General features: G+C 53.2%; 4 protein-coding genes across 4 annotated transcripts; 1 reads left to right on the top strand and 3 right to left on the bottom strand.

Annotated features, from left to right (window-relative positions):
- Positions 1-3,128: 3,128 nt before the first annotated feature.
- On the top strand, positions 3,129-5,055 carry GCG54_00011600 (Laccase; the record flags this gene model as incomplete). Its single annotated transcript, XM_045411502.1, has 4 exons — positions 3,129-3,329; positions 3,375-3,529; positions 3,580-3,745; positions 3,802-5,055. The coding sequence occupies 4 exons, from the start codon at positions 3,129-3,131 to the stop codon at positions 5,053-5,055; spliced, it is 1,776 nt and encodes a 591-aa protein (XP_045268560.1).
- Positions 5,056-12,596: 7,541 nt separating this feature from the next.
- GCG54_00011599 (uncharacterized protein) lies at positions 12,597-14,824 on the bottom strand (the record flags this gene model as incomplete). The annotated part of the gene is made up of 3 exons (XM_045411501.1): positions 12,597-13,307; positions 13,358-14,255; positions 14,307-14,824. The coding sequence occupies 3 exons, from the start codon at positions 14,822-14,824 to the stop codon at positions 12,597-12,599; spliced, it is 2,127 nt and encodes a 708-aa protein (XP_045268559.1).
- A 1,027-nt stretch (positions 14,825-15,851) lies between these two features.
- GCG54_00011598 (putative FAD-linked oxidoreductase) lies at positions 15,852-17,458 on the bottom strand (the record flags this gene model as incomplete). The annotated part of the gene is made up of 4 exons (XM_045411500.1): positions 15,852-16,359; positions 16,411-16,855; positions 16,911-17,015; positions 17,074-17,458. 4 exons carry the CDS (start codon positions 17,456-17,458, stop codon positions 15,852-15,854), a joined length of 1,443 nt encoding a protein of 480 aa, XP_045268558.1.
- A 424-nt stretch (positions 17,459-17,882) lies between these two features.
- GCG54_00011597 (uncharacterized protein) lies at positions 17,883-18,187 on the bottom strand (the record flags this gene model as incomplete). Its single annotated transcript, XM_045411499.1, has 2 exons — positions 17,883-18,070; positions 18,115-18,187. 2 exons carry the CDS (start codon positions 18,185-18,187, stop codon positions 17,883-17,885), a joined length of 261 nt encoding a protein of 86 aa, XP_045268557.1.

Below are 18,187 nucleotides of genomic sequence, written 5' to 3'. Positions count from 1 at the left end.
GACGGCGGAAGAGAGACCGGGGTGGGAGGTGGTCCTCGGTCTAAGGGCTACTGTGCTGTCAGCTGGAAGCCGGACATCTCTCGTGTTTAGGTGGGCGATCCTGTGAGACATGCATATGCGCAGTGTAGGTGCGCGAATGAGCGGGAAGTGGGAGAGAGTAAGAAGTGGAAGAAGACACGCAGCGGCGGAAGCAGAGGCAGCAGAACCGAAGGCACGGAATCAATAGTTCTGATAGCTGAAGGCAGAGAGATGGCGGATGCAGTCGGTATTGGGTGTCGTTGGGAAAGTCTGGAGAAGATGGCATAAGATGGCATGATGGAGAGAGCCGCGTCCGCTGTCATCACGCACCCGTGGCAGTGGCGTTGAGACAAGCAGCTGCTGCCCTGTGAGATAAAGTTAAGGTGTGTTGGTAAGAGGGAGGAACAGGAGAATTTTGCCCACTAGGCAGGGCGGCGCGATGTTCCTTCCATCGTCTGCTTGCTTTCTCATCCTGCTGGAGGTTTGGCAGGTGAGTGGCAGGTATTGCTAAAAGCGGGAGGAATTTAAAAAAGCAAACGGGCGAAGCTCTGGGTGAAGCAAGTGCCCCTGACCTTGTTTGCAGCGAGCGCCCACCTAGCGGTGAGGGAAGACAGCGACCTTCCAGCTGTGTGGCCAGTGAGATTTTGCTGTGAGCTGCTAGCAGTCCAGGTCAGGTGCTGTGCTGTCGCTGTTCGATACGCAGTCATGCACTGACGGCCGGCACTGTGGCTCAATCCAGGCGCTAAGCTATTTCTGAGCTGCGGCAGAGGAAGCCACACCTTATGTGGAAATACCGTGTCACTAGCATTCCTGCGCACTCCTTCCCATACCTTTTGCCTCTTCGAACCACAGTAGATGTCCCCTCCAGCACTGTAAAGCAACATCTGCGATCCAATGCATGCGGGATCCTGTCAGATTTCCCCCGGCCACAGCCCTCTCATCCTCTTCTCCCCAACAACCCAATCCCGACCTCGCAGCCAACTCTCCCACCTCCACGTCTGAGACTCGACCCTTACCTCACCACGCGGCACACGTTAGGCTACAGGGCAGAGACACCTTTGTTTACGGCGTAGCGTCCTTCCTCCATACCATGCGGCTGCTGCTATTCGTTCAGTCACGGTATCTCGACCTGCAAGCCATAATCCATCTCCCATGTCCTTGGAAATGACTACCAGGCCATCCCGGTCGAGACACCGCTGACTTCCACCACATCAGACCATCTCGTTCGTCTCAAATGGCTATTGCGGCGGCTGCTGCTAATCTTCGCTGCAGACCTTTCTCAACGGCCTCAGAGCCTGGGTCCTCGACCTCTTCCCTCATCCTTTCTCATCGCCTTGTTCGCCTAAAAATAGCCCCCAAGATGCCGTGCACCAACGACACAGCAGCAGTAGTGCCCGCAGAGACGGCTTCTCTGAACCCTACCTGCGTCGGCCGATGACTCTCCCGCCTTTGCCCTAAGGCATCGACATGGACAGACTCAGAGACAATCATCGATACGAGCACCGACGGTGCCGGGCGAGCCCAGGACCATGAAAGGACCGACTCCAAACTCAATGATTCGCCCAGGAACCGCGAAGCTTAGTCACTGGACGGTGCCGCGCTGGCTGCACCTAGGCCGGCCGGCGAATATCTGCTCTCGTGACGAATCATACCTCGCCATCTCCGTGCTTCCCCGGGTCGATCTGCCCTCGATATCGTCCTTCTCCATGGCCGCTACCACCTGAGAAACGGTGTTTTTGCTTTTTCGTTACCTGCCACTCGTATTTGCTCACCTTCTCCTCCGGCCTCTCGCACGAAATGGCCGGTGAGTCGACTTCACCGCCGACCTCACTGCTTCTCAACAAGAGCAGCAACCCAGTTCGCCAAGTCTTGCATCCTGCAAGCCGATCAATGTTTTTGCGGGGAGCCATTGGCGGTGGAAGCGGGTACTCAGATCCTGTCGGCCAGCTCAGAGCTTCCAGCAGTTTGGCTCCTCCGCTGGCTGAGCTCCTGCCAAGTACTCGACCCTCCGCAACATACGAGGCTTCCAGCTGAGCTCACAAAGCCTAAACCGCTTCGTTACCAAGCCCGCGAGGGTGCATGTCGTGCTGATCTCATTCGAAATTATTGCCGGTTGTCTACCAGTCACGTCGTCCCCCGGATGTGGTCAGACCTTTCCCGGCCGGCGCGAGTGCGCCCCTAACACACCAGGACACCTCCATCTTACATCAGAACTCTGAATGTACCATTGCAACCTGAATTCCATATTGGATGTGCTGACTCTCTGCATACCAAGTGCCGGATTAGGCGTCCATCGATGGAACGCAGGCCTATGACAGCACGTGTCTGGCACCGAGATATGACATACAGGTTTTCCTGCTAGTGGCCCGTCAGCCTCATCCTTCACCTATTCTCAGCCTCCGTTACACGGGCCAGTCACAGTCGTCTGAATTCGGGGCACCTCATATGCATAGGGCAAATATTGGACACGACAAGGGCGGATCGAGGGTTCAATTTGGGGATCTGACATGATCCGCTCCCAACCAGCGATGTCGTTTTCCGTCTGCCTGGCTACTGTCGCCCACGGCAAGAAGTGGCTCAGCCTCTTCCCGGATGTGTCCACATTTGGCTTCTCCATCCTCCACCGTTCCATAGCGCCGGTCAAGCCAAGACTCAACTTTACAGAGAACCATGTTCTACCACCTCCACACGCGAGCATACCATCTCCATCGTTCCATGCCGTGTTTCCGTATCCACATCGAACGGGACCTGGCTTTGTTGTTCCCTCCATGTCAGAATGAGGCATGGCATACTCACTGCCCGAGAGGCAGGGGTGTGATGCACCTCACCTCTACTCACACCTCTAGCTCTCACTCACTCTCGCATCATGGCCCTTCTGAAGGACTGTACATTCTGCAGACGCCACTCTGAGCTCTCGAGCCTGCAAGTGCACCGAGACTATTGATGTCGCCCTCCCAGAAAGGCTAAGGCGCAGGTGAGGCATCTTGATGATACACAAGTGTATATAATCTACTCTGTCCCTCACGGATCTCGAGATATTGGAGCACCAAGTCAGTCGCTCATCTCCTATTGTCTAGTACAGTCTTCTCCTACTTGTTAGCACATTCACCATGCGTTACAACCTAATTCGATCCGCCTTCGAGGCTGGACTTTTTCTTGCTTCTCTCGCCAGCGCCAACCCCATTCGCTCGTTGGATACACGCACGGATTGCGGTACTCATGGCCCTACGAACCGTGCCTGCTGGAACGGAAAGTACACCATTGATAGCGACTATGAGACTAATGTCCCAAATACCGGAAAGACGAGAGAAGTATGTTCTCACATTTGCCCCTAGATCAAGGCTAACATAAGGCAGTTCGATCTTTACATCACCAACCACACAGACTTTTCACCAGATGGTGTGTTCAAGACGACCATGCTCATCAACGGCCAGTTCCCGGGGCCGACTATCGAGGCTGATTGGGGCGACTTTGTTAAAATCACCGTCCACAACCAACTGGAAAACAACGGGTTAGTGCACCGACGCATGCATTGCAGATCCCAGCTAACACGCTTATCAGTACCTCCATCCATTGGCACGGCATGCACCAGCGCAACACCAATGATCAGGACGGCGCCAACGGTGTCACGGAGTGCCCCATCGCACCTGGACAAAAGAAGACGTACTCTTACCAGATGATTCAGTACGGCACTTCTTGGTATGTTTCTGTTCCTTTGTTGAAGATTGTGGGCCCATGGACTAACACGCTTTACACAGGTACCACAGTCATTTTTCATCCCAGTACGGCAACGGCGTCGTCGGCACGATTCAGATCAACGGCCCGGCGTCTGCTGACTACGACATTGACCTCGGTCCTTATGCCATCAGCGACTGGTACCACGACACTGCTGATAACCTCGAGCGACGCGCCGAACTCGCTGGTCTCCTGGCTGGCCCTCCCCCAGACAGTCAAAACGTTCTTTTCAACGGAAAGGGCGTCAATGCTTTGGGTGGCGGCGAGTACCAAAAGACGAAGCTTACGCCTGGCAAGAAGCATCGCCTCAGACTGATCAACACCTCTGTTGACAACACTTTCACTGTCTCTCTGGCTGGACACAGTTTCACTGTCATCGCTACCGACCTCGTGCCCGTCAAGCCCGTCGTCAAGGACAGCCTCTTCTTGTCCGTCGGTCAGCGCTACGATGTGATCATCGAGGCCAACCAAGAGGTTGAAAACTACTGGTTCAACGCGACTCTCAGCGCCACGGGGCTCTGCGGAACGTCTGAAGTCGACCTTCCTGCTTCCATTTTCACTTATGAGGGCGCCGCCGATGGACTCCCAACCCAACCAGGAACCCCAATTGAGGCCGGCTGCGCCGATACTGTGGGTTTCGAGCCGATCGTCACTAGACTTCCGCCATCCTCCGAATTCACTCCCCACAAGAACATTCTCGACGTGAACCTCACCACGCCCGAAGTCTACGGTCAGCCGGTCTTCCGCTGGACTGTCAATGGTCACTCTATGGACATCGAGTGGGACAAGCCCACCCTCACCTACGTCGCCGAGAAGAATTACACTTTCATGGAGAGAGCCAACGTTGTGGACCTCGACTCCAAGGACAAATGGACCTGGTGGGTCATTCAGAACGACCACCTCCTCCCCCATCCTATCCACCTTCACGGCCACGACTTCCTCCTCCTCGGCATTGGTGACGGCTCCTTCCTCGACAGCAACCCGCCAGTTACCAACGGCACCGGACCGTACGCAACCACTACTCACCCCAACCTCAACTTCCACAACCCCATCCGCAGAGATGTCGCAGTGCTTCCTGCCAGCGGCTGGATGGTGATCGCCTTCAAGACGGACAACCCAGGCGCGTGGCTCATGCATTGCCACATCGCCTGGCATGTCAGCATGGGTCTCAGCGTGCAGTTCCTCGAGCGCAAGGACGAGATCGCCCACACGATGCAGCTCGAGGAGCTCCAGCCCACCTGCAAGGGCTGGAAGGACTACTACCCGACAAGCTTCTACCCAAAGCACGACTCGGGCTTGTAAACGGCCTTTTCTCTCAGGAAGCCCAAGGCTGAAGATGGCACACGTAGGCAGCAGTGACAGCTGCAGTGGCGTCCACTTAGCCCCGTCCACAAACACCGGCAGCGGGAACACGAGCACACCACGCCCGGCCGACACAAGCCCAAACGTCATTTAAGCAGGGCTGGCAGCACACCCACTTCGGCCTTTTGCAGTTTGGGTGCTCCCCTCTCCCACCGGTCGCGTCGCACAGCCATTCGCGCACTACCGCGGTGCCGGCCGGGGCACTTTGGGCGCTTATGGCTGATACTTGCCCTGAGCCTTGGCCCGCCCTTCCCGCACCACACACGCTCTCTCCTCACTCACACCACCGCGGAGGCTTTTTTTCTCCACTCATCAGCACTCATTTACTAATGATTGACCACGAAGGCGAACATAATTTGGGGCACATCAAGCAAAGCATATATGATTGGTTTATTCGGGCGTTTAGATGTTGTGTTCGCCATTTTGGGGTTTTGAGCAAGCCACAAAGTAATAGTCTGTTATGCATGCATGAGCTGGAGTTTTTCTTTTGGATACCTCTCATGATGATGGGATTTGTTGGTGTCTACTTGGGTGGCATGGCATCTAGATCTGGACGGCGAACAATATTTTTTGGGAATTAGTATTGGGTAAAATTTGTCAAAATTTCTTGGAGTACAATTCGTTGTGCGAGAGCGTGATGCATGCAGTGAGATTTGACATGGTACTTGGTTGTTGGTTGGCCGGGGAGAGACATGGTACTGGGTCTGCGGTCTGAGTAAGACCGGGGACTTCGGGGATTTGTATTTTGGGCCGGCGGCGGCGGGGATTCTGGACTTTTGGTGAGGGTCATTGTTTTCTTTGTTCGAGCCTTACACGAAAGAGTGGGAGGGCCATTGGGCCAAGAGCGTGGCGCACCATTCAGCTGCTCGCATGCGTGCCGGTGGGAGAAGATGGGAGGGCACGAGTGGGAAGGTTGAAAGTTCGGTGCAGTGTACTGTGGACTGGGTATGACCTCAGCCTACATCTTGCATCTTACGCCCTTTTGGAGGAGCCGGCGCCCACATCCCGTAGAAGATGCCGAAGGGGATGTCAGCATGGGACTTTTCGGGGCTTGGGGGTTAGGAGGCTGTCGCTGGGTTATCTTATCTTGGCCCGGCATCTTGGAAGCCTTGGCCGTCAATCGATGGCTTGTGATTTTTTTTTGATTGACGTTGATTTCGGCGGTTTAATTTCTTGGGGCTTTCTTGGACATGCGGGATCCGGGGACTTGGGTTGGGGGATGTGATTATGCGGTTGTATTGCATCGGGGGAATGGGTGATCAAGGGAAGGGATCGGAGGGCGGAGGCTTGGCGGGAAATATGTGGGGCGGATGGGGGTCGCCGGAGCGGGGATCGGGACGGAGGTCCGGTGGTGTTTTGGTGGCCCGGCGGAGGGGAGGTGTTGTCTACGTAGTTGATTGTGCTGAAAATGTTCAACACGGCCGAGATATAACGTTGAGATGCGTTTCGGGATATTGGATTTGGGGGTGGAAGGGAGTGGTGCGGTCGGCCGTGTATTGCAGTGTGGCTCGGGTGTGACGTTGGCTGGTGTCGGGTCGTCGCGATCGCGGATCGACCAAGACGTGAGTTTTTGCAGTATTAGGTTGTTGTTCTTCTTATTTGATAGTATTCACTGTTTAATGGAAAGATGATAATGTTAGATTTACAGTCGATCGTCTCGCATTCTGGTTGCAGGGTTGGAACTGGCTTCGCAGGCTGTTCGTGGTGTATGTCCACCGAGCCTCTTCTCACGTGTAGACGGTCCAAAAAAGAAAAAAAAAAGAAAAAAGCTCATCCTAACAGCGCCACTTTACATTGAAAAGTTCGTTTGGGTTGATATCTCTCGTGGTTGGTTGCACCTGCCGTAAACAAGTCGGGTTGGGTAACACTCCTCAGCCCATGGCAGACCTCGCGTGGCGTAGTCTTCGGGGAGGGTATATGGCCTTTTATTGCCTCGTAGGAGCGTAATATACGACGTAGACTTCTTGTAGAGGTTTTGGATCAGAATTTACATGCTTTCGTACGTGATTGATGTCTCAAGGCAAGCTGCAGGCGCGACATAGACCAAGGGCTAGTCACTTCCTGACCGAGAGCTGAGAGGAAGAAGGACGCCTTCATCTATGAAGACCATAGATTTGGAGAATATTTGATGAAGGCTGAGAAAAGCACAACAAGATTGTGCCTGCTGGTAAACTCGAGGAGCGTGGCGATGTTGGTAATCACAATGTAGACACCGTGGTCTCGACATCAGCTAGCGTGCCGGCACACAGAATCGCTACGTTCCACAGGTCGTTGAAGAACTATTTAGGTTTATTTGTCTTGTTCTGTTCCAAGTCGTACTCTTTTATGCTTTGAAGCTTGTCACTACTGTATACTTGTACTACTGCAGCGCATGAAGTCTAGCATTCGCCCTCACCAATGGTTTTCTTGGTACATCGTACTCTCAACACATTTAGACGGCTGATGTTGCCTTTGAATATAAGTAAGAGGAAGTCGTGGAAACCATTTAGATCTCCTTCTCAATACATTTGTTGGAAATATAAGATTCTTTTGAGTGGATGTTGGCCAGCACGGGCAAAGAATCGTCCTCATAGACTTTTGCTAATGAAAACTAGTTGTTAGAGAACAGCTTAGAAACGTAGGGCTAGCTGCCGGCGCTCGGTGGCTACATAAGAGGGAAGGGACCCGACAATGAAGCACCAATATGCGCGAGCTGTTGTGATGAATTAGGGACAACCTAAATCGAGCTTGGTCACAGAATGTGTCTCATTTGCATTAATTTGAGGTGACTGCTGTGTCATGAGGCATAGGTATCTGAAGACAGATGAGAGACGCGAATGTATAGTGATTTGACGGGAAACGATGTTAAACTTGCGAGTTAGAAAGTCAAGTGTACCAGAAAACTTCTATACTGCGGTCTAAAGGATCAGAATCGAGATTTGTGCGGTTGAATCTGCTCTATGGTTCGTACTATAGCTGACAGCCATCTCTGGCATACATAGCCATGAACCAGCCTACCGACGGAGGAAGTTGATTTTTTTTCCGTCCGAAGAACAGGATGCAGTCAAGGTTTGAAGTAAGCTGGAAAAACTCCCAGTTGCCGTTATCTTTCAACGGCTTTAGTAACTTGTTCAGCGGTCCACGGGATGAAAGGTGCGTGAGAGGGCCGGCCATCATGGGATATGCTAAACATATAAACCTGAGCATATGCTCTGGCGCTACCGAGATTCGATGCCGTAAGAGTTCCAGAAAGGAGTGGTAGCCGTGCCACCAGGATTGCTTCTACTTTGTGTGTCTGGATACCTTAACTTATGCTGTCCAGTGATGTTGTTACCCTGGAGAAATGTCGCAAGGGATGCTGAGATGCCAGAAAGAAGTCGTGATGCTCGTGCAACAAGGTCCGATGCAACCCAGAATTTGGTGATGATGGGTACTCAGCGAAAGGCACTCTTTCGATTGTATCGTCGAAACTTGGACTTTCAAGATAAGAATTGGCTCAGTCAGGTCGACTTTGGCGGACTACTTTGTTGTTGTTCGACCCATTCCGGCAACGGGCTGTGATATGGGAGGAGTTCGGGACGACTCTGTCGATGAGTGGTGATTTGTCTTTGAAACTTGATGTTTCGAGTTTGTCGGGGCACCGCCAGTCTAATTTTCACGTAAATCCCGGCGGCGAATGTCTCTCTCAATATCAATCTGGCCTTTCTCAGCTCCATTGAGGCGGCTAGGGCACTTCGTGCCATCGTCTGCGGCCAAAATGAAGAGACCAGCTCCGATCCAGGCGGGTGCGAATAGACCTGCGTAGTAAAAGTGGATTTCCCTGATAGTGACGATAGTGGACCATACGGAGACTGGCCCTAGGACGGCTATGATGGTCCAGGGCGCTCTCCTATGGGCGGTCAGAACCGTTGAAGACGGTGATGCCCGGATATGGCAAACTCACTGAACTAGGTACTCTTTATACTCTAGAATAAGAATGAAGGAAGTGAAAATCCATACCATCAAGCCGCTGTCGGAGGAAGTAAGTGTCGGTCAGGTCAACGCAGAAGCCAGGCTTGGCGTGGCGGCATACTCAAAGTGACTATTGAAATCCAATCATATTTCTCCTCTTGTGTCGCGAAGAATAACATGGCGAAAGCATCGCTTGTTTGAAAGTGGAATAAGAACTCGCGTATCTGAGGTCGCATCGTGAGACTCGTGAATGCGGTGATGATAACGGTCGACAGGGCTTTTGGTGTCGTGAGGACTAAGAGATGATTGCGTTCGAAGAGTATACAGCGTCGATTTTCCGAGACTGTCAGTAAGCCTGCAGTAGATCCGCGTCTAACAAAAGTGTCGGTAAAATCAATGAAAAAGAACCAGCGAGCTCAAATTCTTGGTTTCGTTTCCAAATGTTGAAGCTTTTTACAACGATCATAGCCCCCCAAACCCAACCTCCACACTCCACGATCAAAAACATGTGGATTTCCTCGGAACTTGGCCCGATTGTATTTAAGTGTTCTGAAAGACTGCCTTCAGCGGCAGTCTGTTGAGTGGTTCACCTGATTCGCCAATGCTAGTACATCGTAAGGCGTTGGCCCCCTGTCAGGCAGCTTCCTGCGTAGGCCAATGGTTTTGGCGATACTCGTCGACCATTACTGGAACTAATGCGCCCTAACAATAGCAACGGTCTTTGGTTGGGTGCCACAGATGATGGCGTGGATGGATTCAGGGAAGATAACATTGAGGACAGCACCCCCTTGTCCCCGCCGGAAGACAGCCGCCTTTGCCTCAAGGTGAGTGTCTTTTAGATATTAGTATCTGCTTTTGTTCCGCAACTCAACTAAGTTGAAGCTCCGGCGACGCCCCATGCCTTCCGTTCGTGCCTATCGAGTGGCACACCGATCCGGGCTCGATCTGACGTCTGCGCCGGTCAACGCTAAAAGTCTATTGTTAGCAGTTCAATGCTACATAAACGTAGTCAAATCTACTCTCGGGTAATAAGTGATGTTTTGATATAAAACGCATATAGGGAACAGGATAAATCCATAATGACGTGTACAATTTTGTCCCGTACCCCAAGGAACGTAGGCCTCAGATGGGCATTCACTGTAAGGAGAGAATGCCGCTAGAGTAGGCCCACACTGGCCCCAGCCACCGCTTGTTGACATTGCACGCCCAGGGATGCAGCCGGAATTTATACCTTGGCTAACAATTCTAGTTCATCTGGGTAGTAAGCCAGATTCCATGCTTTTTAGTTAGGAAGGTCCGAAGTGTGAAGTTTGTAACGGTATGAAATGCTCGTATCCCATGCCACATTTACATCCCTATGGGCTTGAACTCCAGTCGATGCGTACTAGGTAGCTTACGCCCATCCTCAAGATGTTCGAAGTCAAGCTTCCCTTCTAGTAGATCAGATAACAACGAGAGAGAAAAAAAAGGGAAAAAAAAACAACTCAAGACCACCAAGTTGAGATAAAAGTAAATCCATTAACAAAGAAAGAACTGGTGGTCTTCGTGACGTGAAGAATAGTAGGGTCTGGGGCGCTGAGTTGACAGTCAAGGATGGGGCTGGTGGGCTGGCTTGGAAGAACATAAGCCTCGTCTTTTGTCTTCATCTTGGGTCACGGCAGCTGAGGAATGGGCGCTAGGGTGCTTAGATGTCCCGTCGATGTGTTTGGGCATCTTGCGTCCATAGTCGGCCTGATCTCGAAGACGTGATGTTTAATTCCGTTGCAGACCGCTTCCCGGTTTCAAGGTCGTCTCTAGCCTCCGACGACTTGGGTTGAAAGTTGTGTTTGCCCTTGCGATCATAGATGACCAGAGCGTTCAGGCCAATAGCAATCCAGACTGGAGCGAGCAGGCCGGCGTAGTAGAGCTCGATGTTTTTGGCGCTGGAGATACAGGCCCAGGTAAAAATGGGGCCTAGAACTGCGATGACGCTCCATGGAGTCCTCCTTTGTAGCATTAGCTTCTTAAAAGCCCAAAGTCAAGAACGGTGGCAACTAACATCAACAGATAGTTGTTGAATCGGACGAGTAGGGAAAAGCTGAGGAGTATCCAGATTATCAGGCAACTAATACGTACCAGGATCAGCAGCCGCTATGCTCTAAGTTGTCTGCAGTCCTGTGAAAGTGTGAAAGTGAAATACCTGATCGTGATCGCCGATACCCATGGATGCCTTCCCTCTTGAATTGCGAATAGCAACATAGCGAAGGCAACACTTGTCTGGATGTGGAACATGAGCTCGGCTAGGGGATGTCGCATCGCAAAGGATCCCTGATATATGTCATGTATAAAGTTACGGATACTCTTAACAAAAGTTGGTTGGTGTGCCGAAGAAACGAGGATATTGACGAAAGGTATCTGCAAGCCGGGCCACCTAAGGTAAAGTCTACCGACGGGCAACAGACGTACAAGAAATGAGGAAAAGGTAGGTGGCAGATGTCGAGAACTGAGACCGATTTAAAATGTGGACTTGTACTCAATGTAGCTCTAACTATCGACTGCCATGACTGTTTTAAGGAAGAAGGAACCCGTAGTCGTCGCCCTAAGTCCCCCCCGTCCCTTTTCACGATGGCTTTGATGTCAGAAAAACAGCCTCCAGCAACCCAATTACAACCTCCGCGGTCGACCAATGACACCTAGTAAAGGAGGTTAAAGTGGATCAGCGGAGGCAAAAAGGAGGTCCCAAAAGTCAGGCACCCGACCGATGGTATACTCCAATGATGGGCGTTTCGAACGCTGATGTGTCCTGCAGCCAAGACGAACCAGAGCCGCGACATCCGCTGTCCACGTCAAGGTTCTTTAACCCTGTAACACCCGAGTATACTTCAATCCTATGCAGAGTCATGCGTGGGTTGCCCGAAATACAAGAGGCATAGCTGTCCGTTCTCAGTAGCCTGCGAGTACGGTCGTTACCGAAGGTGCCCTCCCAAGCCTCCATGAAAAGCTATACCTGAGATGGCGTCAATTTTAGCGACAGCTCCCCTCGAAAGATTGCAATTGTCACGGGCCGCTATTCCCAATCACATAGAACACACATAACGTTCAAAGTTCCGGTTCCCTTCGCCGCATTCAACTCGTTTCTACTGGCCACAGCCTTTGTCCTCCCTCATTTGAGCGTACCGTCCAGTCCTGTCATCTTGAGGAGAACCGACTTATTCGGCGTGGTAGGAGCACTATTTGCAGGCTAGAGGAGATGGGTATGGTGAAAGAGGTGCAAGCGAGGATCACTGGCGAGGCTTGACTTAATAAGTGCTTGTTCATTTCTCCGCCACGATTTCTTTATAAATGAGTCAATTACAGAAGCGACAGGATCACGCAGTGTTTTCAGGATTGAGTTGGAGATTTATCACGTCAACGAGAAAAAAGTATGTACAGAGATAATGATATTCATCAATATCGTTATAACATTAACTGATAATAGCAACAGTTCAAAGGAGTGTACCATCCTTCTTCGCGAAGCAAACGAGAAACAAATTAGTACAAAGCTTCGAGACTGCTCATCTCAATACACATCCTCAATCATCCACAATCTCATCCGAAGAGGAGGACGAAGAACTAGAGCTAACAGACCGAGTCGTCGCGGCGTCATCGTACCACGGCATAGTCCCCGAGTCAGTGTTGAACTCGGTGTCCGTGGCATAAGTCCACTGCGCCACAAGCCGGCCGAGATTGTTCCACGTCAGTTCGTCCATGTCCTTCTCCCTTGTCGGCCCCGGGCCGCCAAAGTCCGGCTCGAAGCCGAGCTTCCACTCCTCGAGCTCCCGATCGGTGGTGTTTGTGGAGCCGGCCATCCAGCTCAGCACCGAAGACGGGGGACGCGGGCAATGACGCCGACGGATGGGGGCGGGGCCGACGTTGATGACTCTGGGGCCTGGGCGGCCTGGCCAGCCCGGTGGCGGCGCCATGCCGCCGCCGCCGCCTGGCCGCGGGAAGCCTGGAGGAACACCACATGGCCTAAAGCCCGGGGGCGGGGGATACATGCCCGGCGGAGGCGGGGGCGGGCCCATGTACGGCTCTGCCCAGGTTTTGGACTCCGGACCGACGGAGCTGTCTGCGAAAGGTGAGAGGCGCATCGTGAGGACGGCGCCTGGCTTCACGGTGTTCTCCCAGGCTGCCGGGGTGACAACGACGTCGTCTTCGTTGACGATCTCGAAGGCGCCCTGGCTGATCATCGGCCACATTCTGGTGATGTCGCGGAAGCGATTGTGGATGATGTTACGGGCTCCCTTGGAGATGTTAGTATACTTCCTTTCAAATGAAGGGTGATGAAGTTTACCTTCAGAGTTCGGCACTGCTCATACGGCATAACGATGGTGCGGCCAATGGAGTCAGTCAAGTGAATAGGCTCCAGAGCAGGCTCCATCGACATGTACGCGACGATGAACTCGGGCATGCCGCGGGTGTCGACGGCAATCAAGTTCCTGACGCGGCCGTCCTTGTTCTGCGCGCGCTGCGGGGCATTCTGAACAGCAAGACGGAACTGGGCGTCGAGGCCGATCAGCTGGTCTCCGGGAGTATCTCCGACCTTCCGGAGAACACGCTTGAGCTGGCGGAGCAGAGTCTTCGGCTCGAAGGCCAGGACTGGGGGCTTCTTCTTGCTATGGAGCTGATACCCACTGTGGATGATGCTTGCTTCCAGCTCCAAGTGGTCCAGAGGCGGCAGGCCGCGGCCAAAGAGGCCCCGCATCCACTCGGCCATGCTGTTGAAGACCTTGGCCGGGAACCGGCGCTTGGGCGTCATAAGCTTGATGTCGATGGGCTCGGGAGGTGGCGGTGGTGGATAGTCCATGACTGGAGGAGGTGGAGGAGGCTCAATGAAAGCGGGAGGAGGAGGAGGCGGCGCGCAGGATTCCACAACGGGAACAGTCTTCTTCTCTCCATCGACCTTGTCGCCGCAGATTGAAGGCGCCCTGGAGACCTGGGCAGTCTCTCCAGACTTCCACGATGCCACGTCATCACCAGAGCAGACGCTTGCGGCCTCAGCCTCTGCAGCAGCCTCCGCTGCCTTGGCAGCTTTGTAGGCTGCTCGAGCTTCGCGCTTGGCCTGCTCATCCGCCTTCTTCTCGTAGTCCTCTACGAGAGTCTTGACGTTCTTGTTCCTTTGCTGGAGCAGGCGGCTGGCCAATGCCCTTGAAGCGAGCTCCTCATCGAAGCTACCTGGGGCTCTGGGAGCTCTGAGTCTATGTTAGCAGGGTCATTTGAAGATGCTCAGAGGGAATGCTGACTTGATTTGGAGACGGGCCACATCAAAGACCTGCATGTGCAGCAGGAGGCTCGCGAAGAGCCACTGCAACTGCTTCGCGGCAGTCTCGAAGGCGTCCTCGACCAAGCTCCAGTTCATATTGGCGTTGATGGCGCAGAGCCTGGCGGCCTTCAAGTCCTCGACGCGGATCGTCTCAAAGTTGACGTCCTCGACGACTTTGGCTGCCAAGCTGGCCCTGTAGACGCTGCGGATGATGGTGACATAAGTCCTACCGCAGCGGACCGCGAGATCCTCAACGTCTTTGCGGCCGGCGTCTTTGTAGACGGAAAACGTATCATGTTTGTCAGTGCTGAGATGTTCCCAGAGCTGAGCGAGGGTTGAGGCCGTGCCGAAGATATCATCGACAAGGTATCGAACGTCTGTGTCTGGGGATTTGGTCCCCAGGCCGTATATGTTCAGCTTGTTGGCAAGCTGGAACCCGAGGTTCACGATGCCCGGCACATTGAGGGAGGGCGCCACGCCGCTGGGGAGCTCGGCCATGGTGAGGGGCTTGACGGAGAAGGGAGGGTTGGGTAGAGAAGAGCGGTAGACCTCAGACTCTTGCACTTGACATCACGACCTAACGCGGGGTATTTAATCATGTAGAGAGAGAAGGAGGGAGATATGGCAAGCCTCATTTTGCCCATTGGGCTGGCAGCTGCATGGTTAGGTGTTTCTCGCTGGTTGGAGTAAGACGTCGGCCAATAAGCCGCATAGAATGGTATGGCTTGCTCTCACCAGCATCATTGTGGTTCAGGAAAACCACTAGACCTAGGGTTAGCTGCAGCCAAATTGCAACGGCTTGCTGTGAAGCTGGTTGTTGTGTCTGTGCCATATCAAGGCCAATGTGATTGCTCGGTTCCGTCCGTCTGGATCGTGTGACCCCACGGCGAGCATCAAGATCTCACCCGCTTGAGGTGGTAACGAGGCGTCGGCCGGCGGAGATCACTCAGCAAGAGTCTTGTCTCGGACATCGCGGCACCATCTGCAGTGGAGCGATGGAGATATCAGCCTCAATGAGCTCATTGTCGAGGCAGGCTCCAGGCATGTTCCAGGCATCCGCAGCAGGCTACGATGAGCCTGAATCATTTGCGTTTCCATTGCTGATGGTTGTGCTCATGGAGAAGCGAAGCAGGAATCCGCCTTGAAATGCGCCTCGGGAGGGTGACATGCATGCAGCTGGACGTGGACACTGCTTGGACCATTAACGAAGTACTGTGCATCAATCACGTGATCAAGTACGGCATCCCCTTTCGATGCGGGGCCAACGCGGGGCAAGCACGCTCCTCTCATACGTCTCTGTCTCACACACTCACAACACCATCAGCAGGCTCTGACGGCAGGGCGTCGACACGCATCAACGCATCGCATGCAACTTCCCGTCCTGAGAGGCAGATAGGAATGACCACTCTGGAGCAACCGGAGCACGAATGGTTCTCAGTTACGCAAAAGCATGCTTCATCGCATGCAGGCCGACAGCATTGACGCGACGATAGGTCTCAGAGTTACAGTAGCCATCATCTGGGCCTCATGCCACGTTCGCCTTTGAGATCTTGAAGCCACCGGGCACTCTTCTTTGGAAAACCCCCGCTGGATCGTACTTTTCTGCAGCCTCGCGCATCTTGCGGACATTCTCCTCGCCGTAACTGCTCAGCGGGTCTTGTGAGGCGTCGCAGTAGTTCAGGTAGCGGAACTTGACGTCGCCGTTAACTGACTTGGCGTAAGCCTCGATTTCGTCAATGGCTCCCTTGAGGGCCGGGAACGCGACGTTTTTCCGCAGTTCCGACGTTGCCACTTCCACGGTCCATACCAACAGCACACAGTCATCCTTGATGTGCTCAAGTCCGAACATGTTGCCCCCACGAACCGCCGAGTGTTTGCCGAACGATACGGGAAGCGGCTGCAGAACCATCTGGAAAGCGAAGTCGTGGTCTGAGACTTGGCTTTTCATTTTCTCCACAAGACTCTCGAAGACGTGAGCCGCCTTTTGACTGATTCGCGGGTCGTTCTTGAAGGTTGTGGTGAACCAAGTATGCCTGACGTGCCAATTTAATCAACCGTCGCAGAGAGAATGAGGGCAAACTTACTCTCTAGCTTTTGGCAACGCGAACGTATCCATCTTGGTCGCGACCGTGGTCGTCTTGGATTTGACCTCCCCAGGTATAGCCAGAAACTTGCTCAAGGATTTGGCCTCCTGCTCGCCGTCCAGGCTCATCAATAGGTTCTCGATGAAGTGGTCATCGGCCTTTGGCAGGTACATCCACATCGCCAGGACATGAGAATCCGGGTGAGCCTCGAGGTTGCCAGTAAAGTCGGACAGCGCGTGCACGACTTCTAGGGCCGACTCTTTGGCATGTACAAGCTCTACGTCCCATATATCCTTTGAGGGGAACGTCACCATGTCGAAGCGAGTTACGATCCCAAAGTTGTTGCCGCCGCCTTTGAGGACTCTGAAGAGGTCGGAGTGCTCCTGATCGTTCGCCTGCACGATGCTACCGTCGGCAAGGACGACTTCGTAGTTGACGATCTGGTCTGTTGGCTCAGGTTAACACTCATTCCGGTTTCGGGCAGGGTCCATGCCACTCACCACATGCGAATCCGACTCGACAGGTGTAGAACGTTTTGCCGCCACCCGTTGTAAGACCGCCAATGCCGACCGCGTTTTCGCGGCCACCAGCAACCATCCTCCCATCTGCGTGTTTGCTATAGTTAGCAAAGATCAAGTTGAGTGGAGTTCCGTTTGTTCTTACGTTTCTCAACCTCATGGTAAACATCCGTCCACTTTCCTCCAGGAAGCAGCGAAGCAAGTTCCGTTTCGTGATTGTACGTTGTCTTTGCCATCAGACCAAGGTCGATAGTTATGCCGTCCTGGATGTTACTGGCACCCGGCCAGACTGTATGGCCCCCGCTTCGCACCGCAAAGTTGCACTCTGGTGTCGCGACAAGAGCCTGGACAGTCTTGGAAACCTCCTCGGCGTTCCTCGGCTGGACGATTGCCCAAGGCTTCAGTTGGGCACTCTGCGCCCAGTATGAGGCATTCCGAGTTTGGTAGGCGTCTTGGTCGGGAGTGTAAACAGCGTCGCCTAGGCCAGCTCTTTTGAGATTGTCGAGTGCGATCTCCAAGGTGGAAGACATTTTCAATCGTGGTAGTCAACGGAAGATGAAACCAGCTCCGAATTACGTATATTTGATACGCCTCGTCATGCCAGACAAGCAACGAGGACAGCTTGTACTTAAGTCTGCATCAATACCCTATCTGCCTCGCTACATAGCCCAAAGCATTAGCTGGCTTCTGCGAAGATCGAACATCGCAGGGGCCTGATGCAGATGAGTGGGCACATAGTCAGCACTACCAGTGTCTCAATATGCCGTCGAGCTCAAAGAGGTAGTGCCAAGGTTACCTCGCAGCTCACTATTGCTTTCATGGTCGATCATCGTCATTCTAGTCGCCATATGAACCCGGGATATTTGGGTGTTTTGTGTTCCATTACAACCCATCGAGGATTCCACCGATTGAATGTTGGAGTTCAACATAGTCATCACATGCCGGCCCACGACCTCAACCTGATAGGGTTTCCAATGCGCCCAGCCTTTCGTAAGTGGACTGGACATAGATGTCTATGCCCCTGAACTTTCTCATGGCGCCCACGATATGACTTGTTGCCAAGTCTGGTGACAGATCCAGAGCTAGCTGCTCGGCAGTCCAGATGATGTTGCGAATTTCCTGACCATTGGTTTTGACGCTCCCTAAGAGTTAGTATGCCTCTTCCTGCCGTCTAGAAATCGAAGACTCCCCCGTTCGGCTGCTGATTGCGCGTTCCAGATTACCAAGCCAAATATGTGTCCGCTGGGAATCATCAACAT

The sequence above is a fragment of the Colletotrichum gloeosporioides genome (genome assembly GCF_011800055.1).
Source record: "Colletotrichum gloeosporioides strain Lc1 chromosome Unknown consensus_17, whole genome shotgun sequence".
NCBI classification, from domain to species: domain Eukaryota; kingdom Fungi; phylum Ascomycota; class Sordariomycetes; order Glomerellales; family Glomerellaceae; genus Colletotrichum; species Colletotrichum gloeosporioides.
The sequence above is the reverse complement of the archived record's forward strand: the minus strand, read 5'-3'. Positions and strand labels throughout refer to the sequence as shown.